At 54.1% G+C, this 22,687-nt stretch overlaps 7 protein-coding genes across 7 annotated transcripts; 4 read left to right on the top strand and 3 right to left on the bottom strand.

The window, feature by feature from the left end:
* Nucleotides 1-2,812: 2,812 nt before the first annotated feature.
* Nucleotides 2,813-3,490, top strand: C8Q71DRAFT_682661 (uncharacterized protein; the record flags this gene model as incomplete). The annotated part of the gene is made up of 3 exons (XM_047919772.1): nucleotides 2,813-2,911; nucleotides 2,963-3,182; nucleotides 3,240-3,490. Coding segments are annotated over 3 exons (570 nt in total), but the record flags the coding sequence as incomplete, so codon positions are not given.
* A 3,678-nt stretch (nucleotides 3,491-7,168) lies between these two features.
* Nucleotides 7,169-8,902, bottom strand: C8Q71DRAFT_720937 (uncharacterized protein; the record flags this gene model as incomplete). Its single annotated transcript, XM_047921391.1, has 2 exons — nucleotides 7,169-8,592; nucleotides 8,644-8,902. 2 exons carry the CDS (start codon nucleotides 8,900-8,902, stop codon nucleotides 7,169-7,171), a joined length of 1,683 nt encoding a protein of 560 aa, XP_047783166.1.
* Nucleotides 8,903-9,949: 1,047 nt separating this feature from the next.
* Nucleotides 9,950-10,639, bottom strand: C8Q71DRAFT_720936 (uncharacterized protein; the record flags this gene model as incomplete). The annotated part of the gene is made up of 1 exon (XM_047921390.1): nucleotides 9,950-10,639. One exon carries the CDS (start codon nucleotides 10,637-10,639, stop codon nucleotides 9,950-9,952), a length of 690 nt encoding a protein of 229 aa, XP_047783165.1.
* Nucleotides 10,640-11,915: 1,276 nt separating this feature from the next.
* Nucleotides 11,916-12,942, top strand: C8Q71DRAFT_794677 (S-adenosyl-L-methionine-dependent methyltransferase; the record flags this gene model as incomplete). The annotated part of the gene is made up of 3 exons (XM_047925555.1): nucleotides 11,916-12,026; nucleotides 12,064-12,193; nucleotides 12,263-12,942. 3 exons carry the CDS (start codon nucleotides 11,916-11,918, stop codon nucleotides 12,940-12,942), a joined length of 921 nt encoding a protein of 306 aa, XP_047783164.1.
* Nucleotides 12,943-15,097: 2,155 nt separating this feature from the next.
* Nucleotides 15,098-16,606, bottom strand: C8Q71DRAFT_854219 (uncharacterized protein; the record flags this gene model as incomplete). The annotated part of the gene is made up of 2 exons (XM_047927018.1): nucleotides 15,098-15,368; nucleotides 15,447-16,606. The coding sequence occupies 2 exons, from the start codon at nucleotides 16,604-16,606 to the stop codon at nucleotides 15,098-15,100; spliced, it is 1,431 nt and encodes a 476-aa protein (XP_047783163.1).
* An 888-nt stretch (nucleotides 16,607-17,494) lies between these two features.
* C8Q71DRAFT_739171 (N-acetylglucosaminephosphotransferase) lies at nucleotides 17,495-19,931 on the top strand. Its single transcript, XM_047922699.1, has 7 exons — nucleotides 17,495-17,893; nucleotides 17,946-18,099; nucleotides 18,304-18,517; nucleotides 18,570-18,897; nucleotides 18,951-19,139; nucleotides 19,231-19,471; nucleotides 19,539-19,931. The coding sequence occupies exons 1-7, from the start codon at nucleotides 17,646-17,648 to the stop codon at nucleotides 19,611-19,613; spliced, it is 1,449 nt and encodes a 482-aa protein (XP_047783162.1). The 5' UTR covers nucleotides 17,495-17,645; the 3' UTR covers nucleotides 19,614-19,931.
* Nucleotides 19,932-20,817: 886 nt separating this feature from the next.
* Nucleotides 20,818-22,680, top strand: C8Q71DRAFT_351718 (tryptophan dimethylallyltransferase-domain-containing protein). Its single transcript, XM_047918011.1, has 4 exons — nucleotides 20,818-21,000; nucleotides 21,065-21,656; nucleotides 21,714-22,338; nucleotides 22,393-22,680. Exons 1-4 carry the CDS (start codon nucleotides 20,911-20,913, stop codon nucleotides 22,520-22,522), a joined length of 1,437 nt encoding a protein of 478 aa, XP_047783161.1. The 5' UTR covers nucleotides 20,818-20,910; the 3' UTR covers nucleotides 22,523-22,680.
* The last annotated feature ends 7 nt before the right edge of the window (nucleotides 22,681-22,687 follow it).

Genomic DNA, 22,687 nt, shown 5'->3' with positions numbered 1-22,687 from the left:
ACAAGGCCGAAACTTTCTAGTTTCGGCCTGCTATCCGGTACGTAGCTATCCCTACCAGCCTCTCATCATGATCGCTCAGGGCATCTTCGACCGTGGTGGCAAAGGGAGCGAGCGCGAGCACGCCGGTCTTCAAGAGGCGCCCGCCCAGCGACCGATGGGAAGACTTCGCCCCCGTCCTTCAACAAGGCCGAAACTTTCTGGTTTCGGCCTGCTATCCGGTACGTAGCTATCCCTACCAGCCTCTCATCATGATCGCTCAGGGCATCTTCGACCGTGGTGGCAAAGGGAGCGAGCGCGAGCACACCCCGCCAGCCCAGTGACTGACGGTGAAGACCCGGCTTTCCGCATGTCAAGCAGGCCAAACCTTTCTGGTTTTGGCCTTTCATCCGGTGCGTAGCAACCTCATGAAGCTCCTCATGACGTCCACTTGGGCCTTCATCGAACGCACATAGTCATATTAGTATTATTGTATCACGTATAATCAGAAATGCATTATATTCCCTTGGGGGTGCTGTACATCGCAACAGCCAACAGTTTGAGGAGATTGTTCCACGACCGGTACCGTATGAGAAATCTATAGGTCAGTAAATTAATGATGTCTAGTTTTAACGCTCTGGAACATTGGACGACCGTGACAGGAGAACTGTCACTACTCATCCTCAAACATGGTGTACTTGAGCAATGCTGAGGTTTTGGAACTGGAAACATACCTCTCACAAGCTGATACACTCAGCCCAACGTTGACAGCTTTACTGGGGAGACTGAAGCACAACAATGAAGACGCTTCAGACCAGTCTACGGGGCGGTGCGCCGAGGACTATGTGTCCATGCAACCGTCGGACTCTACACAACCTAGTACAGGTGAAAGTATTACATACCTACCTCTTGTACAAAAGCTGACCATTCAACCACTTGATTAGCAGGATCGACACCCTCGTTGCCTCACAATGGCAGTAATTCCAATGACAGGGAGCGTCCCAACAGCCTGAGTGCGACTGGGCCAGTTCGTGCACAAAAAGCATCACGACAGCGGCGGAAGCTGGCCAACGCACCGTACCCTGGCGGTGGTAAAGAGCAACAAGGCGGGCATGATCCTCAACCTCCGCGGCCTTGTCCCAGAAGCGGGACTCAATACATTGCAAGTCGCAGTCAGCCGCATGCCGCCTGGGAGATGATGGCGCAACCACACCAAGGGACGAGCACAACAATGGAGAACTTTCTGTATACACTGGCAGCCTATGACGTGAGGGACGATGCTCTACGTTACTATTCAGCCCTCTGGTCATCTCCTGGCGCCATGTCGCTTGCTGGACGCAGTGATACGCTGGTCGATCTGGTGAACAGATGTAACCAGATAGACGACAGAAGAAACGTTATCGAGTTCCACACTATGGTATTGTACCTACGCTTGGCCTTCAAATGCGCAAGGTAAGCAAGATTCGCTCATCTTTAAAACGTAAGAACCATTGATTATTGGAAGTTCAGTATGTCAGGCTGGTCGGACGTGAACATCGCTGCCCTGTGGCGAGAGCATCTCTCGAAGCTACCAAAGGGACCCAGCGAACGCACGCTGCAGAAGTGGTATAAAATAGGAAGTAAGCTTGCGAAGCTAGCAGAGGGCGGTGCGTCTATGCGCGTCATATGTTGTCGGCGTTGAGACGGACAATTGCACAGGATCAATCTACATGCTTCTCTGGATGGGGTTCACGACCCTCAGAGTGCCATTTGTCGAGGCTGACGGTACATTGGCTTCCGATGTTGCACACATACTGAGGCGCTCCAATGCCGGTCAGTTGTTCACTGACTAACCTGTGGCATATTAACGTTCAAGCGCAGAAACGCCCCTTGGACGGCTGGTCCGACAGACCATAGTGCCAATCGTAGTTTACCTGAAAGATCACTGTCCCATGAAGTTCGGCGACCTCTTTGCTGAAGATATTCTGCTCGCACTGGGCATCCATCCTCATTGCCCCTGCAACGATTTGGCAGCCACGGATTCTTTGTTCACCCGTCTCCCACAAAAGTGAGTGTAGATTCTTAGTATCTGTGTGTTTTTTACAATTGAGAGCAAATACCGGACAGTTCCTTTGCTGGCATACCTCGAGACAAAGATGCATGGGTTGCATTCGACTCTTCAGTCGCAGCTACAAACCTAGGCAATGACTCACTTATGGCGTTGTCCCCGTTGACACCATTGTCTCGGTTGGCGAGTCTCAGCCCTACAGGTCGATCAGCCTCTCCCCGCTGTTCAATGCCTACGCAGCCTCTCAACCTTACAAGCGCGGTTCCAGGCCCTTCCACGATCACCCCGCCAGTCAACCTATATTCAGTGAACATGACATGCGGTGCGAGCATGGTTCCAAGCTCCTCAATATCTACCATAATATCCAGCTTCGATCCCGACCATGAGCACAACAAACGATTCTCGCCACCCAGAAACAGAGATAAAAACGCACGTTGGACGCAGAACCAACGCGAACTAGCTAGCAAGGCCACCGAACCAGCAACTCTCGAGGAACTGGAATCATTGGTGAGTGACGTACTCCTGTGCCCATCGTTTCTGACTCATGTATGCTAGTTGAAATCGATTTATGTGGACGGTGTTCGTCCCACTCAGAACGGCTATGTGAAGATCAAACGCGACCTCGTCAAGTGAGATACACCGCTACTTCACTCTGTGAATGGCTTCTCACAAGCACTTAGGGATGTTCTAACAGTACAATCTCAAAGCTCCACCATTCTTGCGACCATATGCACGTCGATGCCAGAGAGCCTACGAACCGACCTTCTTGGACGCCTGGCCGCCTGCCTCGAACCGGATGTCATACAGACATTGGACACAGCGCAGAGTGGCGGCAGCCACGTCTTCAAAGTGCTGCACTTCACATGGTATAATCGCCATTGTACGACGGTCAGTGCATTGCCTTTGGACTGGGAAAGCAGCTAACTCACTCATATACAGGGAGAGGGCTCACCAGATGACGTACCACCTAGCAACCTCAAGAGAACCGGCGGTCTCAAGACTAACTACCACCAGTTCATACCGTACCCATCCAAGGATATGACGAACTCGACCAACCAATCGATCTACCAGTCCATGAAACAAATTCTGGCCCCTCTGTTCGACTGGTTGGATTTAAAGGTGAGTTGCTTAACCATTAAGGAGTTAGTAATGCTGAGATGTACCCGGCACTTTCAGATTCAAGAGATTGCACCAGATGTATACGACCACCTTGAAGCCTACGTCAGGGTGTTGCCTGGAAACAACCGACCGCTCGCCTCTCCTTTCCTAGGATTGGTCGTCAATATGAATGTCACCACGGCAGCACACAGAGACGGCAAGGACGACGGTATTTGCCTTGTCCTTGCCATCGGTGACTTTGAAGGCGGTGAACTCGTTCTCTACGAGCCCGGACTCATTGTACCTCTATGGAACGGCGACTTCATTTTATTCCCTTCCTGTGATCTGACGCACTTCAACCTACACTACAAGGGAAAGAGAAGTTCTATTGTACTCAACACGGACCGAGAGATGGCTAAGTGGTTGAAGGAACGGAATGGATGGTCTCACAACGTACATTTTGTTTGACGTGGCACATGTCTTGTACGCTCTTAGAATGACATATTATATATTCATCGGATTTGGCGCTTACCTCGGCGGTACATATTGAACCGTGTGTAATCGAACCCTCGATTATCTCGAGTGGTCTCCGTTTCATTTCGCGGTGAGTATCATCTCGCCTTAACTCTATCGCCCTGGTCAAATCGTACAACCCAAATGGACAGACGTATGACCCGATCAGCTGCCTCGAAACAAGCAGAGAATCCTGCAGGCCAGCGAAGCACAGCCTCGAAGGGTACTAAGGACAAGCAGAAAGTGGTAAAGGCGGCTGCAACATCGTCCGCCGCAGCTAAGAAGAAAAGTCAGAAAGCTCAGGAGAAGCAGAGGGAGAAGGAGGAACGAACGGATAGTACGTGCCCTTGTCTACTCCAACACACACTAATCAACTTCACTTTGCTGTGCGTGTCAGAGATACGCAAGAGAAAATCAAAGATGATGGAGGAAGATGAAGCATCGCACGATGAAGAGGACGTAAGGCCCCAGAAGAAGAAGTCGCGCTCGCGCAACGACAACGCACAGGAGGAGGACGAGCCTGCCAATGACACGGCGCAAGGCAACAAGGTAGCTGACGTGGTGATGCAAGACCAGACGGCTGACAGCGAGGGCGAGCAGCCCAAGAAGCCACGGCGTATGTGATTCATATACATTGGCACATGAAACTCACAACACCACGCTGCTCTAGCTATGCCAAAGCGGAAGTACGGCCAACATGCAGAACCTGCGCCTACGCTAGACGCGGACGAGGAGGACCTGGCACGAACATTGGGTAAGTCCTTTGGCCATCGTGCATACATCAAACTATGACCACCTGCTAGGCGGCGGACGAAAAGAACAGGACGCTCGGGCTCCTCCGAGCAAGTCGGTCAACACCCCCTCACGAGCGACAGATGCGGCTGCAAGGGTTCGCACCCTGTTCCGTAATTTGCTCTTGGTGACATGACTCATAGTGACGTTCACGAAGAAGCAGGACAAGGGTAAGAATCGCGCCAACAACAACTCGGATGACGAGCGTAGCAAATCCCCGGCCGCCAGCGACGATAGTCGCAAGAATTCTGACAAGGCCAAGCGCACGGCTGCACGCCCACATGACAAACCATCCGATGACTCAGATCAGGCCGACAGCAGCACGGATGATGATCAAGAGGAAGGAGAGGCGTATGAAGACGACAGAGATGAGGAGGATGAAGAGGAGACAGACCACGCAGAAGAGGGACAGAGCGACGACGATGGGATGATCGTCAGTGTCAATCATCTCTGCAATCATATTGAATGATGCAGACATCTCTCACACTTTACAGGTCTTGTCTGACTCCAGGCGCAAGGGCAAGGGTGCTCGTCCCAAGGCGTATCGCACCGGTGGGGCCAAGGGCGCGCGCCTCAGGGTGTCAGACTTGCCAACATGGCTTGTTCCACTTTTCCATGCAGCACAAGATGCGCTGCGCCTCCGCACCGCTCTGAAGTCCGCCTGGACGAAGGAGCCGTCAGTCGTCTCCAAGCGGCTGCCCAGCGTGGATGATCTCATCAAGGCGAGCGTTCAAGATGCATATGAGAAAGGCGACAAGAAGGTGCGGGATTCCTGGAGGATGTTGCAGGATCGGAAGGGCAAGGACAACAGCCAGAGAGAGCGTCATAGGCAGGACATGCACAAACTGGTAAGCAAACAGATCTTCTGATGCGTTGGCATGAGCTGATATAGCGGAGATCGTGCGCGCGTTATCTCAAACTCGAAACGAGCTCAAGGGGAAGGCGTCCCAGGTGATCCAGAAGGCTTACGACCTGAGCCCTCACCTATACTCTCTTGATGACAGGAGGCCAATTGCGTTGTGGCTGATCGGCAAGGTCAGCGTGAAGATGGGCGATCGAACGGCTTTGCTTCCTCGTTTCATCTTCGGGGAGATAGAACACAACCTTGGGAAGGAACAGGGCTCGTCCGTGGAGAAGAGTGTGAGTACAATGCCTTAGCTATACTACGGAAGGAAGCACTGATCATGAATTACATCATGAGCAAGTACAACCGCTTGCTACCTTTCAGGCACCCGGCAATCCAAGAGCTGATCTACCTGTACTGGGGGCCCGCCAAACGTGAGGGTGCGTGCATCAAGGCGGCGATGGTAGACTTCAAGAAGGTGCCTCTGAACCTCATCGCACTAGTGTGCACCGCCGTAAGCCCTATTCCAATCCACGCACAAAACCAACTGACGTCATTGCACTTGTGTAGATAGAGGGAGCATTGGCTGACGTCGCCGCGCAGGTGGAAGAAGACAACGAAGTGAACCTGAAATTTGCGAACTCGGTCTACGCCAAGAAGTAAGTCAGCTTACCTTGTGGTATCTATACTAAATGTTGGGCGCAATTCAAGATGGGACAGCCTGATGAGTGCACTGGAGTACATGAATAACAAGCCGTACCTTCAGGAGACGCAGTCACTAATCTGGTCGTATATAAGGTAACTTCTCGCAATCAATATGGCTTGGTTTGCTCACTAGGGACGTAGGTCGAAGATGCAAGGGGATGAGGATGGTGATATGGACGCTGTGGAGGAGAACCAGGAGGAGGAAGAAGATGGGGAACGTGTGGGCGGTGCGGCTATCGACCTCGACCAGCTGAACGTCACCTTGCCAGCCGTGGCATCAGGCAGCAAGGCAAAGACTCCTGCGGCGTCCAAGACTGCAGCTGGATCATCGAAGGATGCAGCGAACGCAGAGAGTGGACCGTCACGTCCGTCGCGATCGAAGTCCGGCGCGAAGAAGGCCCAGGAGCAAACTTCCAGCAGCGAGCGTGAGGTCGATGAACTCGGCAATGAGTGGTAAGTCAGTCAGTGTCCAGTGGTTTCTTTGTATCTCACTGCGAGAGGTACATCACCAAGATGTCGTAGTTGTCCTGTCGCATCAAGGCCGTGAACGTCATCAACTTTGTCTGTTTCGCGTGGCAGGAGCAGTAGAATCGGCCCATTTCCAAGGCAAGTGTTTCTATGCCCATACCACCTCTATCTACACTTACTCATACGACAATCCTGCAGCTACTATATCTATCATCCTCTGTACTACTACACATCAGACGTGCGTGCCTGCTACGTATCCCACTCCCCCTCTACTACTATTTGCCTGTCTCAGCCGTGGTCGTCATCCCGGCGCCGTCTGACCTCGAGTCTATGCCTATCTGTTGATCGTGCTATACCAGTAGTTATGTGTCTGTATATGTTGTACAACAACCCGCACTGCTAATATTTATGATGTGATCTGGTACATGTGCATAAGTGGACATCAGCAGACTTAATTCTGTACATAACTGTACTTCAGCACGCCCACTGAAGTACATATTGTAGGTGAAATAAGGGCAACTAAAGACCAAAATGACAACACAATTAAGACTGAATAAGACACAAGATGTCTTTATTGCGTACATTAGTGCTCTTATGCATAATATCAAAGACACAATAAGACGGGGACTTGTCTTAAGTGCCATGTTTTGGTCTTATGTAGCATTTTATGTCTTTTGTGTCCTATACGTTCCTAAGATGTCTTGTAAATGACCTCTGATGAGACCTTATGTAGGCACGGTTTTTCCTGATGCACAAAGATGGGGATTTGTATCGCGCCAGAAGTCGAAGTGGAGGGTTACAGGGGATGAGTTAAGCCAACCAATATTAACAAGAGCCATGATCTTTGATAGAGGAATTCCTCGCGCGAGGTACCAGAACGGCTCCGTATTCATCCCATGAAAGCCGGCGATCGAGTAAGCTGGGAGGATGAACGTTCCGGGGATCAGCAACGTGCGTCGGAAGACGTCTAGCATAATTTCTATTCGTGTACTGACCCCGGGTTCTTCAGTGCCGTGGAGGGGGATCTGGACGGCTAGGACGGCCTCCGCGGCGTCGAGGGCGTTCCAGGATTCGCGTTGTCCAGCGGCCATGCCGCGTCCCCTCCAGACAGTGCTGTCGCCTTGCACCTGGCGCCAGGAGCCGGAGGGAGGGACAATGAAGTCGGGGTCGAGGGCATCGACGTCGAAGGGGGCCTGAGCGTCGTCAGGGTCGTCACTGCTCAAGCTTGGGGAAGGGCTAGGGGCGGGGGCAGAGCGATGTTCTCGACGCTCTCGGCGAAGGAGGAGACGACGGATACGGCGACGAGTGTGAGAGGAGGATGTAGGGACAGGAGTATCAGGGAGTCTGGTGGCGTCGTCCATCTCAACTTCAGGAATCGAGGGCGTTTGCAGCGACAGCCGCGTGGGGCCATCACCGTTGATGCTGTTGTTGCCGACCTCTGACCAGTGGTGACCGCGAGGAGGCGCAAATGGGGTCGCAGGACGTTGAGTCCGACGGGAGACGGGCGTGCGCGGCGTGCTGGACGGGAGCGAGGAGGGAGGAAGCGGGAAAAGCAGGAGGATGTCGCCTAGGTAGGAGAGGTCGTCATCGTCGTCAGAGGTGTCGATGGATGCCCGCATCCTGAGTCCGCTGTGACGGCGCCCTGACGTAGAGTCGCGGCGCGGGGTCTGAGGAGACTCGTTGCTTGGGGGGGCCAGGAGCGCCTCGACAACGTCCGAATCAGGGATGACTGTAAAGTTGAGGTCGGACGTGCTGTCGGCATTCGAATCGCGGCTCTGGGAGGTAGATGGTTCGTTCGTGTGCGCATGGTTGTTTGTACGTAGCGAGGGTTCAGAGGGGCCCGAGTTGGACGCGGGGAGAGGGGAGGCAGCGGGGGTGGACGTCTGCGCGCGTACGTTCTGCTTACGCGTTTGGATAGAAGGGGAGTCCTCGTTACCGAGGTCTTCCTCTACGCGGCGGCGCTTGCGGGATGCGCTGCCCGATTCATCGGTCTCCATGGGCTGGTCCTCGAGCACGGTGCGGTGTATTACGCTGGGACGTTGTGTGTTGGTCCCAAGACGGCCGGCGGTGGCCTTGGCCTTCCCTTTTTTATGCGACACGACAGTCCATCCTGTCTGCTGGTCGACTGACTCAGTGGCAGGGCGGACGTCTATTCGTTAAGTTAGTGGGATGAGCTGGCATATGGGAGCATAGTGCCTACCCCGGCCGCGGACATTGGTTTCAGTAGCTACGGGGGCGGGAGGCGATGGCGACGCAGGGCCAGTTGGGACTGTGTGGTTGCCATTGGCTTTTGCCTGGGTGGGAGACCCAGCGACCGCGGATGCATAGGATAGGCCAGGGGAGAGCCTCGGCGACTGCGACGACGAGGTCATCGCTCTAACGGTTGTCGGGCTTTCGTTCGAGGTCAGTGTGCGGCCGTCGCGGCCGAGGGGCGGGGTCGATGCGGGAGCTTGGGTCATACTGGTTTTCAGAGAGACGAGCAGGTCGAGTTGGAAGATGAGCAGATAGTAGCGGGAAGCGAGTAAGCGAGTAACGAGCAGAGACTGAGGAAAGGTCACAAGAGTGATGCCGTTTCTTCGAAGTAACTTTGTTATTTAAGGCGCACTGGCGATGCGTTTTGATTGGTCGAGAGACTTATTCAAATTGAGTTGTCGTGTTATTTGCTTCGCGTAGGCTCCGGCTAGTCAGCTGCGTAGAGAGTGGTGGGCAGTGTCATGTAGCGCGTGTATGCCGACGAGAGGAGTCTCGAATTTTAAAATTTTCCAGACGTGTGGGCTGACGCAGCGGGAGAATGAGACAAGGTAGAGGTAACGGGCGTACTGTTTTCGGAATCTTATCGCCAGGCTGCCCATCATTGCAGCGCGCGATCGCTCCTTCCAATCCTGAGTTTGGCGAGGCCGTGCGATGAGACGTACTGTCGGTGCATAAAGGGGCTAATTTGGTGGCTCTCTATGTCATTATGTCTTCAGCTCCATCAGGGTTGGAGGAGCTGCTGTTTGCGCCGTAGCATATGTCATTTTTGCGTGTAGCAAATACCGCGATGACATCCCGGTATTCTGGTCGTGGCGTTAATTTGAAGACGAGTTCGCCGTGCGTTTTTCTTTATTGCGCTCGACGTGGTCCGGGTTATGCGTTTGTTCGAGGTATAGGAGTAGTCAGGTTTACAAGTAGCTGAGCTGTTGGTGTGGGCCGATACAAGTTGAGGAGGTTGGGGGTGAGGCAGCGGTGGCGTGTCGTAGGCGCGAAAGCTCTTCGCTTGAGAAGGATAAGGGCGCTTCTCTGGGGCACCTTACTGCCGTAGAAGGTATTGGGCGCTAGATTTGGTATGATCGGCTTGGTGGCGTGTATTTGTAATGAGAAGGTCGTTTGGGCCGGTGGTGGATGGCTAGCTATTGGTTCGGCAATGTGCGTCGTCTCAGCCTTCAATTTAGAGTTCTATGATCTTCTTGGGATCGGTCCAGCGTGTCGGATATAACACGCTGCTAGCCTATCTACTGTGGATCGCATTACAAGGTGTCCGCTTCGTGCGTCGTCACTTCTCCACCTTCTTCGCTTTCTCCAGGCCTAGACTCTATGAGCTCCTTTGTTCTAGGGTTCTTCGCCATGCGTGCGCGCAGGCGCCTGATAGCGCTAGGGGTGATATCGAACTCGTATGGGTTAGAGCCGGGATTTTGGAAGTCTGGTTTGTTACGGAATGCGAGGTGTGGTTCTGGGAGGAGTGGGAGCGTATGGTAGACGAGTGTGTGTGTATATCCGTCTAGGTCGCAGAGGCGGGCCCATGGGATCGGTACTTTGATTTGTAAGCCGTCCTTGCTCCCGGTGAGCCGGAACGTGACCCAGTGACGCATGAGGGTCACGGCTTTGGAGACTCGTCCGGTCTCTATCACGTGACTGCCGGTGTGGAGGGTTATCACGTGGCCTCTGGCCAGCTGCCTGCTAGGCTGGCTCTTAACTATCCACGTCTCTCGCCGTCCATCTTCATCGCGCTCTGGCTGGGGTTCGACGAGGATGTCGACCTCGATGGAATAAGCGGGCTGGTACGAGGTGCGTATTCGGGATTTCTGCGGTTCAGCAGCGAAGACGGTTGACGACGACGTTCCAGGCCGAGTTATATGCTGCCCATCGTGGTATGCTTGTACTATGGGTGATTGGGCAGGGATGCGAAGTGATTTTCCAGATGAGAATGCGAAGAACATCAGGTAAGGTACGAGCGTTTATTTCATGGGGGCCTACCCAGATTATATAGGCCATAACTTGTAGGAACGTGACATGTCATACGGGCGTTTGTAGGATGTCCTAGGGCATAGAGTCATAGAGCATGAGGGGACATATTGGTATGCTTGGGCTGAGCGTAGTGTGGCATAGATGGAACATATTGGTATGCTTGGGCTTTTGTGGACGGGGCAGCCGTCAGCGTGGTTTTACAGTTATCATTTGGCTTTATGGGACGCGTTTGATGTGCGCGTGATCGTTGCAGTACACGTGTTTTGGTCGGTTACTTGGCGGTTATGCGTGCCGGACTTCTAGGCGCTCGCAGCCGGGCCGGGTCGGGTGGGCTTGAAGACGTCTGCATAGCCTTAGTAGCTGTGTGAGCTCATCGTGTCCGGTCTTCAGCTCACACTTTTGTGTGTATAGTTATGTCTTTCACGGTGGTTTTTGGGAGTGGGTGCGGGATTCTGGGTCGAGAGTGGAGGAGAAGAACTCAGGTGCGTTTCTAAGGGGGGTCCGTCATCATTGTCAGGCTCGGTGTTTGACGGCGGTGAGCGGGGGTTTTTAGCTAGCACACTCTAGGGGGATGTAGCGGTCATGGTAGTCCTCTTTGGTCAGCTGGTAGCTTGAGTCGCGGGGTACGGGTTTCGTGGGAGGGGAGGCAGCGTGTGAGGTGCGTTTGTAGTGTGTTTTTTTTTTTTTTTTTTTTTTTTTATGTAGTTGCCATCGGCGTCGTCAGGCTCGGTGTCGACGACGGCTAGAAGATACCCAGCGAGGGGCACACATGATGACTGCTTCGGCTGGTTAGAGCAGTATACGGGGTTTCTGTTGGGTTTTAAGAGGGGCAGAGGGCCTACATATGGTCGCCGAAGGGCTAGTGTTATGTGACCTCGGCATTCTACAGGATAATACAATTCTTAAGGACCTCTAGCTTGTCTTTAGCTACCACTCCTCGACGGGAGGTGGAGGTCATATATACGGGGTTGGGGCATCAGGCTATTGTCATAGCCGATGGTCGGGCCAGTACAACGACTGTTGCGGAAAAAACTTTCCAGCCCGCGACCTCTAGTCTGGTGTCCACCAGATGTCGTTATAGTGCAGTTGGTTTCGCCTCCTAGGAGGTTACTTATCCCCTGGACCACGTAAAGGTCTGCACTGGACTCGTCGACGACGAGCCCACCCAGGGGTACTTAATTCTCATGGCCTGGTGCAGGCCCTCCATTACCTTCGAACTCCCCATTCCAGGACACGACGCCTTTGACTATGCATACGCAAGAGGCGGCGCCGCCAATCGAGCATGCCGAGAGAACATACCAGGCTTTCCCTGGAGCCAACTACCTTCTTCCCTCTGATGCTCATGAAAGGGAAAGGTACGTGCGACCATCGGTGTTGAGGGCGGATTCTGACGTAGAATATTGCCTTTGCACGCAGGCTGAACCTACAGCACAGCTTGCTGAAGCAGGCGTTCAATAATCGCATTATCCTCCCTCCTATCACAATTGCTGCCTCAGACCGCATTCTAGATAGCGGAACTGGATCTGGTGAGTGCAGACACCATTGTCCATATTGAACGCGAATGTAGAGGAATATTGAGTCGTTGTATGTTTCAGGGTCGTGGCTGATAGACGTACTCGGCGCCGTACCTCCGACCGCTAAATTATATGGCCTCGACATCGAATGTCGTCTTTTTCCGTCTGATGACAGCCGCGTCACCGGACGAGGGCACGTCGAATTTTGCGAGGGAACGGTCACAAACCTTCCGGAGGACTGGGATAACATGTTCGCCCTCGTGCACCAGAGACTGTTAATGGCAGCTCTGAAACCCTCCGAATGGAAACAAGCCATCGCAGAAATATTCCGTGTGCTTGTACCGGGTGGCTGGGTGCAGCTGGGGGAGGCAGACGGTGTTCGTGGCGGAGCGGTAACGGCGAAACACGTCTCACTGGTGCAAACACTTTTCCAAGCCAAGGGTCTGCTGCTTCACTGCGCCGCTCACATCCCTGATATGTTGCGGGAAGCTGGATTCGTGAATGTCACGGTGGAGACCGCAAACATCCCGCTCGGAAAATGGGCAGGCCCTGTGGGCGTCGATGCGCGCAACAACTTCATGGGCGTTTTCAGAGGGATGAAGACACCGGTACTCAAAGCAGGCGGGCTCGGATTCGTGACCACAGAGGGTGAATGGGATACATCGCTTGATTCTTTGGAGGAGGAATGGGATGCCACCCCTGGCGCAGTGTTGCAGTTTGACATCTTCTACGCAATGAAACCAATTCCTTCAGTGTTCTAACCATGATCGGAGGACCGTATTGTACTGTACCAGGTACCTCCGCCTTGTCTTGTACCCCACGTGACGAATTCCATGAAGCCTTACACTTACAAGTTGGATGCCCGTTGAGGTCTGAGCCTGGTTCTGTTTCAAGCCTACTAGCACAAGCTGAACTATCAACGATGGCCTGGATGCAGTTTCACATCAACTACGGGACCATCATGCGGCGAGTAGTCAAGTTGTCTGTCAGCGTCACGGAGCGCTCTTGCTCTATCAAACAAGACTTGTTCGATGACGATAACGACAACGACGACGACGACGACGAGGAGGAGGAGATGTTTGTGTAACCATCGCCGGCCGCTGATGTCGTCGGCGCAGCGAGTACTAGGGTCAATCCAGGTTGGAGTGGTACGTATCCCGTAAGTAGGACCACCGTCGGTCTTGCACGTAGCTATCCACCAGATCAATAGTCATTCAGTGACTCGTATGTTGCTCGCATGTCAACGCAAGGACGAAAGCGTTCCGGGAAATTTGAGACCAATAATGACAGTAACATTTCGTCGAGATTTGCATGTTATTCAGTACGAAGGACAGTGTCTCAGATACATGAATGACCAACGAATGGCACGATCAAATACCCACAAACTCCAACTCATATCGGTCCTTCTTCGTAAACCAGTCCCTATACCACCTTGGTGGCGAACCCATCAGGGTAACAAGCTTGTTGTACTGCTCACGGGTCAGCCTGTGATCGTAAAAATAGTCGGACAAAGCACGGGGGTGGCACGTGGTCGCAATGGTGATGACTTCGAAGCAAGGTATAGTGCCTGGGTCCACAGTGTTATCCAGGGATCCATGATAGTCGTCCCGGATACACGATGAGATCGCGATGCACGTCATGTCGTAGCCACACCTCTTCAGTACGCGTATCAAGCGGATAGTAAATGGAGTTGTGTTGAGCCAGTCTGGATGGGACAGTTCGTCAACCCGCGGCGTTAATTGTTGTATGAAGTCTCGTGAAGTCATATCCCAGCCAAGAACAAGGTGCCGATACTTGTAGCTGGAAGTATCCGATGGATATAGCGGATAAACAGCCAGCTCGGGGGTGGGTCGTGTGCCGCATGCACCAGCAATTACAGGTGAGGGTCGTGTTATGCCGTGTTGCGGAGACTCGGTTTGCCCGCCATTGTTCGGGCCTCCTGACTAGGGACGTGGACAGACAGTCAGTACACTATGACATAAGATACTTGACATGCTCGATTCGCACCGTAGGCATCATGCTTGCCTCGTGGGTTGGCATTAGTAAATACTGCCTCCTGGGATTTCTGTATTCGTTCGTGCTAGAGTGCGGAAATAGCTTAGTCGTCAGCCAGCGGTACACAATGCGTAACGGCAGAATACCTACGATAAAACACCACGAAACTTGCGATTGACTATGGCACGACGTTAAGGAGCGTCAGTCTGGGTTATCACCTTTTATATATAAGTATGACCGGCGTCTGAACATTTTGTAAGCGCGCGCTCTCTCGGATCTCAGATCTCAAGAACTCAATTAAACGTCGACACGTCGACAGCCTGAGTCGCGGTACTTACTTACAGGAACAGCGCCGAGCATGAGTTGCCTTGAAACTATCGTTATTGTACCACAATAAATCCGTAGCGGGATGCCGTTGCCGGTCGACAGAACGTAACACGTCTCACAGTCAGTACAATCAGGTCAGCTCTTGCGAGAAAACCCTTGGCCGCCCGGTCACCGGTGTTCACAAGTCGCGTAGGCGACGGGACAACGCTATAGCTTGTCGCGAGCATGTTGAGTTGCGAACATCCCATCTGACATAAGTATACGACTAGAGAGCTCCGAGCACAACGCGGATTGCACTGCGCAGCAGACTGACCATTAACCTGCCGTCGTGAAGTGAGTGCCATAAGTGATCGGTGTATCACTCACGCATATCGTATCTCCAAACATGCAGAGGCACAATGTTTTCGGACTCATATTCAGTCTCTTCGGCGGGACGTTGTGCCGCTAGAGCACTGAGCCTGGTAACTGACAGGCCATCTCCTGATGGATGTTGAATCAATGCTGAAGCACCCCCGCCTGCCGATAAGCAAGCAATTCTGACAAGTATAGTCAACTTAGTCGGCGGGTTCACCCTAGCGATCACCTAGGGCTAAATTACAACGCGTGCCACGTCTCCACTACGACATTAATCCCAAACGCACCAAAGTCGTTCATCTCGTTCGTCGTCTCCACGATGATCTTCACCCTCCCGCGGCACACGTTTTCCTTCGCGCTGGACTTGTGATAGCTCGGGCCCTCCGTGTCCTGCGAGTCCCGGCACGTACAGTGGTACACCGTCGACAAGCTGTTGTAGACGTGGTACGAGCCGTCCGCCGGCGCGGGCCCGCCGGATGTCGGACGTGTGAAGCACGAGTGCCTCGACATCCTGTACAGGAACAACCGTCAGCGACCATACGCGCGCGATGCGACGAACCGCCCAAGTGTACTCGAAAACGACACTCACGGGACACCTCTCAAGACGAGCTTCCCATAAACCTTCCGGGTAGCAGCCGCCTCCGCCTCCTTCCCGCCCGCCACGACCGCGTACCCGCCCCCGAACTCGAAGCGCACCCCGGAGCCATCCATGGACTCGCGCCACGCGCTCACGCTCCTCTCTATCGCCTCGAAGAAGTCGTCCTCCGTCTGGAACTCGGGCACCTCGTCCCATACGCGGCGGGTGAGCGCGGCCGGCGGGAGTCTGCGAGGCCTGGGCTTGGGCTTAGGCTGAGGTATGGGCACGGGCATGGGTAAGTCCACTTCCATCGCGTCGTGCTCCGGCGATGACGCGCGTGCTTTCTGGCGTGAGGCGCTTGCGCCCGCTGACGTCGATGTGCCCGGGGCAGTGTCAAGGAGGGACAAGCGTGACTCCTTGCGCTCCTTGCGCCCCTGTAGGTACCTGCGCTGGTACTCGCGCGACTTCTCCCTACATTGTAGGCAGTTCTTGTACCAGCCGTCCTGCGGCTCGAGGGCCCGTTGGCACGTTTTGCATTGCGTGGGACGCCTCGGTGCGAATGCGGCGAGTAGCTCGGCTGTCGCGACGGAGTCGGAGTCGGAACCAGGGAGAGCGTCGGGTACGGGAGTGCGAGAGGAGGAGGCGGCGTCGGACGCATGAGAGACCTTTCTGGCCTTGGGCGCCGAGGCGATGCCTAAGGGCGAAGGAGAACCGGATCGTTTGCTTCCTGTCGATGCCATGTCTGAGTGCGTCGTGCGAGGGGCCACAGTGGGCTTCGTAGTCGCAGATTTTCTGTAGATAGGGACAGATTTAGTGTGGGACTGATGGCTTCGGGACTGCTTGTCTAGCCGAGTTGCATCTGTGAGTAGCTTCGGCGCCGAGACGGACAGCTGGTGCATGGCAGTCGTCCGCGATGCTACGGGCTTGAGCAGTCGCTGCTCCGCCATACCCAGAGACGTCCGCTGTGGGTTTCCGCTAGCAAGAATCTGTTCCCGGCGGGGGACAGACTTGTGTCCCTTGGTCTTTCCGCTGGAGGTATACATCGACGGCGGGGAGTCCGAATTCTGTATGGGAGAAACGGATCGGGCTGGCGAGGATGTCTCAATGGATGAAGGAGAGGCCGAGCGGGTGCGCGATGACGAGGCGCTGGGCCCTTTCGCTAGTACGGCCATCTTGAACTCGCTGTTTTTGTGCACATTCGCTGCATGCTTCCGCACAACTACCGAGTTAACGTTGGAGTATCCGCAAGGACAACGCATCTCGTTGGTCTTGACGTCACGTTCGATTGTTATTTGCTTTGCTGGTGGTAGAAGGTAGTAGTGTCAGAGATATGAGCGAGCAACTGCACGGCGAAAGAGGTAACGGGGCGCGCGCGTCGGCCAAATTTGGTGCCAGCCTCAACGTGAGGCCTTAGCAATGACATAGGATGACAACGACGTGGTCTGCCTCCGATGGCACCCCGAGGGACTCATCATGTTGCGTTTGTCGTCCAGCACAACGTGTTCAACGAAGATGGGAGTCAAGACAGCAGCCTCCCTGTACGTTCCGTATCTCTGACCCCCTAGCTGTATCATAACCGGAACTCATGCCGCAGGAGACCATCCCATCGTACGACCATCTCCTCGCATGACGCGTAGCATAGCGCATCGCCCGCCCTCGGACCGAGATACTCACCTCCGTACCATATCGTCGTCAGCGATGCATGACATTGATAGACATGCGATCCCATGGCCTTGGTGAGGGCCTTCTGGTCGGACCCAGTCGCGACATACTTGCAGCCATCGTAGACGCATCGTTTGCGCACCACTGGCGTGCTGGGAGCAGTAGAGAGCGCTATCGTGGGCAGAGAGCGAGGCTCTTCAAGAGTGTGTCGACTCATGACGCGTGTGCGGGCACAGAGGGAAGCAGAGAGTTGCCGTGCGCGCGAGGCTCGGACTGGTCGGCGAGAAAGAGTCTCAAAGAGAGAGTCGGCGCCACACACACCGCGTCGAAGCACACGCTTCACGTGACCGCCGCGTACCGCTTGCCCCGACCGTCGACGCGTCCACGTCGCTCGACACGCCCATCCTTGATCGCGTACTACGACTTGTACGCCCCTTCCGCCCTCCTCGACTGTCCGCGACAAGATAGCAGCCAGCCTTGCTTTGGATTGCTTGCAGGTGATCCGGGCGACGCCTGAATAGCTCACAGGCTGGGCGACGTCTTGCGGCAATGGCTCAAGCACTGCGCCCACGACCAGTACCCCGCGTCCTTCTGCTCTCGCTTCTTGCCGTGGCGTGCTGGTTTCTACTGCGGCCTCTCCTCGACCCAGCTCCGCCTCTCCCTGCATTGCATGCGTCCTTAGGTTTATCAATACTTGCCCTCCTGGGAGCACTCTATCTCGTCCCTTCGCTCGGGCCTGCCTTCGTCCATGCCAATCTCAAGGGCCGCGACCTCCTCAAGACATACGACGATCCTATGTACGCTTTCTTTTTGCCCCCCTATGGGCGTCGGCTGAGATCGCGTGTATAGACCGGAATCCCTTGGGCTTGTCTGCGCAGCGTTATATATCCTCCTCTTAATCCTATTTATTCCATTTGCATTCTCCGACTTCTTGAACGGCCAACGTAATGCCGCCAAGAAGCCTCGCGAGGGGTTGGTCATTAATGAGTTCCCGCATCATCAGGTGAGCACACATTGTGCGGTCCTTTCTCGTTTGGCATCGAGTCCTACGGGTGTCATTGTCTCACACGAGACCAAGTCTTGGTGACGACCTGGTCAATATTTGCGTATACAGTATGTGTGGGTAGCCTTGGACTGCCGCCTCCTCCGAGGAACCCTAAGTGTATTGTGTATGAAGAGCATCGCGCTGACTGTACGATATCTTCAGCTGTCTCTGTATCTCTCATCATTACTATCTCTCCTCATGGCGACAATGCTGGGCTTCCTCGACGACGTCTTTGACATTCGATGGCGACACAAACTACCAATCCCAATCATAGCATCTATACCACTCCTCATGGTATACTACTCCGAGCGCGGTGCGACCGATGTAGTGGTGCCTATTCCATTACGATGGCTCCTGGGGTCATTGCTAAACCTCGGTACGCCGTGTTGTGCATGATTTGTATGCGCACGCTCACGATACGTGCCTAGGCCCGCTGTACTACGTCTACATGTCTTTGTTGTCCACCTTCTGCACGAACAGCATCAACATCCTCGCAGGGATCAACGGCTCGGAAGTGGGCCAAGCGCTGGTAATTGCGTTGTCGGTCATCCTGAACGACTTGCTCTACCTACCCTGGCCAATAGGCTTCCGTATACCGCTCCATTTGCTGGGACGTGGAAGAGAAGTGGACTTCGGTGGTGTCTGGAGCGCAGGGATGGCGTACGGGAGCGCAGTGCTTGTTGAGCGCCACCTGTTCAGCCTGTACTTCATGTTACCGCTCGTGGGCGTCTGTGCAGGATTCATGTATCACAACTGGTGCGCCCACAACAACTGGATGATTAGGCGTGCAACTTATATCGCGGCCACAGGTATCCAGCCCGTGTCTTTCCCGGGGACACACTCTGCTACGTGACGGGGATGGCATTCGCAGTCGTAGGCATCCAGGCGCACTTTTCGAAGACTCTTCTTCTCTTCTTCCTCCCCCAAATCTTCAACTTCGTCCTCTCCTGTCCGCAGCTCTTCGGACTTGTCCCCTGCCCACGGCACCGCGTGCCCAGGTGCGTCCAGCCCCCCATATCTTCTCCGCCGTCGACTGACAGACCTACCTGCCGTTGCCTTGTGTTTCGAATTCCGCCGTCGGCCCTGTAGATTCGACGCGGAGACGGGCCTCCTCTACCCATCCACGGCATCCTTCAAGGAGCACGCGCCGTCGCGCCTCGCTACCGTCGTCCTGCGCGTCCTCGCCGCGCCCCGTTTCGTGCGACTTACCGCAGACCCTAAAACGAGCGAGATCGCGGAGACGACAAACCTGACGATCTTGAACGCGTTCCTCCTCCGGTTCGGCCCGATGCGCGAGGATAGCCTCGTGAAGGTGCTTATCGCCACTCAGGTGCGTCCTCCCGTGAAATATGATGAATGGTGCTCATGTGATTTCTGTGTGGCGTATGGGATTGCAGGTTGCGGGGAGTGTATTCGCGTTCGTCGTGCGGTATGGACTGGCAGGTCTGGTCTACGATGGCAACAGGCGATGATAGCTATGACGATGCGCATATGCTCCTGGGATTCACGAGCCCGACGGCGAGTTTGAGTCCCTTTCCCGGGGCTCCGCGCGGCGCGGCATGGGGTATGTACACGAACATTCGGTGTTCTGTAGGCGGCCATACCCCCTGTCCTCGGCCAGGTACTTTTGGCCGGGTTGCTGAGAGCTCGTCATGGCTACGTGTTTGAGTAAAAATATACGGAACTACTCGGGACCGGTAGTAGTACATCTGAGGTACTTATAGTAACACTGGTTATGCAGAGTGATGACTTGGATGTGCCCTGCGCGTACTCCGTCACGTGCAGACTCCTTAGACTCCGAAGTGGCCGAGTCGGAGAGGAGGAGGAGGGTTTGGCCGAAGTTCAACTTGTAGAACGTTGCAACGTTGAACGTCGAAACGGCCATCCGTCTGTGATTCCGCAGTGATCGATCGTTGCATGAAATAACGGGCCGTTGGATTGTAGGGCTGTTCGGACGAACCTCCCATTCTGCCACGGAAACCCGTCGTGCCCGTACGTATCTCACTCTCACTGAGTACTGTGTGGCTTTCTGATCATTGATGAGACACTGGTCTATTCTTTCCTTAATCTAGATTGGCGTCGTTCTTCGTCTCTACCGGCGAGATGCGCTCATCTTAATCATTGAGGTCTTTCACAAGCAACCTCCGGAAGTTCAACGCCTGTGTTCACTGTGTCCAACGAAGGTGATACAACTGTCGTCGCCGAGCAAACTAGGCGCGGTGATGGATGGGAATGCGCCGCCCGCAGAAATGAAACGGATGTGCTACAGACTTCGCACTTCTGACAGTGACTCTTTTTTTGTCTGCGAATGCTGTGAGTCTGGAACGAATAACTTTGCAACCATGCTGACATCAACTGCCGCTAGTCGTGTCATCCTCACGCATACTCAGCAGAGAATGGTCCGTGTAGTAGGTACGTCCTTGTCACAGAAAACGTACTCCTCCACATCGGCATGCGCTAGCGCAACGTTCTAGTTGTTCGCCTTGATGGTGTACAGCCGGCACGACATGCAATTGGGGCGAGATGTTACGAACCTATCATGGATCCATCTGCACTTGACAAAATCATAGCCCCTATACAGTAACGCATGAACGTGGTTTGACTGGTAATTTGACCATAGGAGGGATCGTGGGGGTTTATTTCCGGGCGCCCGGGGATAACTTCGTTGCATCACATATAAACGGGGCTTGAAGTTAGTCCACTGGCAGTCCGCATTCCCATCCATTCACGAACGCCTTGATCATCGAAGACGCTTCCTCAGTCAAGGCTATGCCTGGAGCTTGTTGGAGGAGTGAACTCTTCACTGTTGTGCCTCCATCTGTGCCTCGTCCGAGGTCTTTGTTTCATGCAACTGCCTCGGTAAGTCACTTGTGCATCTTTCCGAGTGCTGTGTCACTCACCGAGTTCCGTACCTCGATTACAGCGCTCTCAATTCTGGTGGGAGACAACCGGCGAGGTTCTGTATAGATTACTACAGGAAGGCTCTTACCCGGCGCATCTCCGACATTCGTATGTCGCATTCTACTGGCTCATGGTCATGCCGGAGTACGGGGTGGATCCATTCTCCGGCTCGAGGTCCTCCCTCTTTTCAAGCTCCCAGTACCTCTCGAACACTGCTCTGAAAGACAATCGGCACGTTCGGAAGGCTGGGGGTATCTGCTTTACTTCTACCCCCCTTAGCGATACGGGCACGGCTGCAGATCTTGCCGTCCTCAATGCAAGCAGAGACTACATTTCCTACATCACCGACGACCACTCGCCTGTCGAATTCTCCTGCATGTTCGACGCTCGCGGGAAACCGGTGATACGATTTTCAATCGATCCCATTGCACGGCAGCGGGACCGGTGCGAGCCTGCGATCAAGTTGTTCGAAGACTACGGCGCAAGCCTCGAGCTGTCTGACGCAGATCTTGCTTGGTGCAAGATCTGTGCCAGCGAACTCACAATGACCACCCGAGACGGCCATCCTGGCACTGGATCTACACGACCTCGATATTCCTCGCAATACTTCGTAGGTCTGTTGACGTTGGCTTTAGAAGTAGCAGGACGACTGACCTCGACCGGCGCTGTAGCATTTGAACTTTTAGGAAGTGTCCCTTCCATGAAGGCATACTTCTTGCCAGAGACTGTTGCATCTGTGACTGGCAAGTCGAAGCTCGAGCTCATTACGAAGACCGTCGATCAACTCGCCCTTGACGCCCCCGGTTTGACGACCGCATGGACCAATACGTGTAGCTTCTTCAAGTCCCTTCCTCCCGACCTCACGCCATCTCTCGAGATTGCTGCAGTTGATTGTGTCCCTTCGCACAAAAACAGGTTCAAAATTTACGTACGCACTCCGAAGGTCACTCTCACGAATATCAAGCGTTTCATGACGCTTGGGGGCATACACCAGACGGCCACGGTCGGTCACGCCCTTGAACAGATCACTATGTTCTGGCGAATACTGTTCGGCGACCTACCAGAGGACTCCGAGCCAAATGTGAATGAGGCACGCCTCCGTCATCTGACCGGAGGCTTGCTCTTCTACTTTGAATTGCGAGGAGACTATCCATACCCGCATCCGAAGGTTTATATCCCTGTGCGACATTTGTGCAGAGACGACGCACAAGTGATAGAGGCGATGGTGAGCCTGTATCAAGCGATTGGTAATTCCGAAGCTGCAAGACAATATGGGCGTATTGTACGCGAAAGCTTGTAAGTGCTATAGTCTGCGACATCGCAATGTTCTGACAACGTATTTACGTTTAGCACGCACCGTGCCCTCTCGTCTCGCACTGGATTACACACCTACATTACCATCGCTTCGAAGGCTCGAGACGTAGAGATTACCGCGTACTTCAATCCAGAATGCTTCCGCCGGGGTAGTACAGACATCTGACTCGTGATATTACTTCTAGGCTAGGACCTCCAATCGCCCAGACTCCTTATGCTCTAGTATAGTCGACATACCAGTACTCGTGCATGCATAGCCAAGGCGAGAAGGGCGTTAAGATCGTGTCTCAGCCGATGCACTCGTTACTACAAGTTATACTTAAGTTACGCT

This window comes from Rhodofomes roseus (assembly GCF_022264815.1).
Source record: "Rhodofomes roseus strain CIRM-BRFM 1785 chromosome Unknown C8Q71scaffold_3, whole genome shotgun sequence".
In the NCBI taxonomy this organism is placed as follows: domain Eukaryota; kingdom Fungi; phylum Basidiomycota; class Agaricomycetes; order Polyporales; family Fomitopsidaceae; genus Rhodofomes; species Rhodofomes roseus.
The sequence above is the reverse complement of the archived record's forward strand: the minus strand, read 5'-3'. Positions and strand labels throughout refer to the sequence as shown.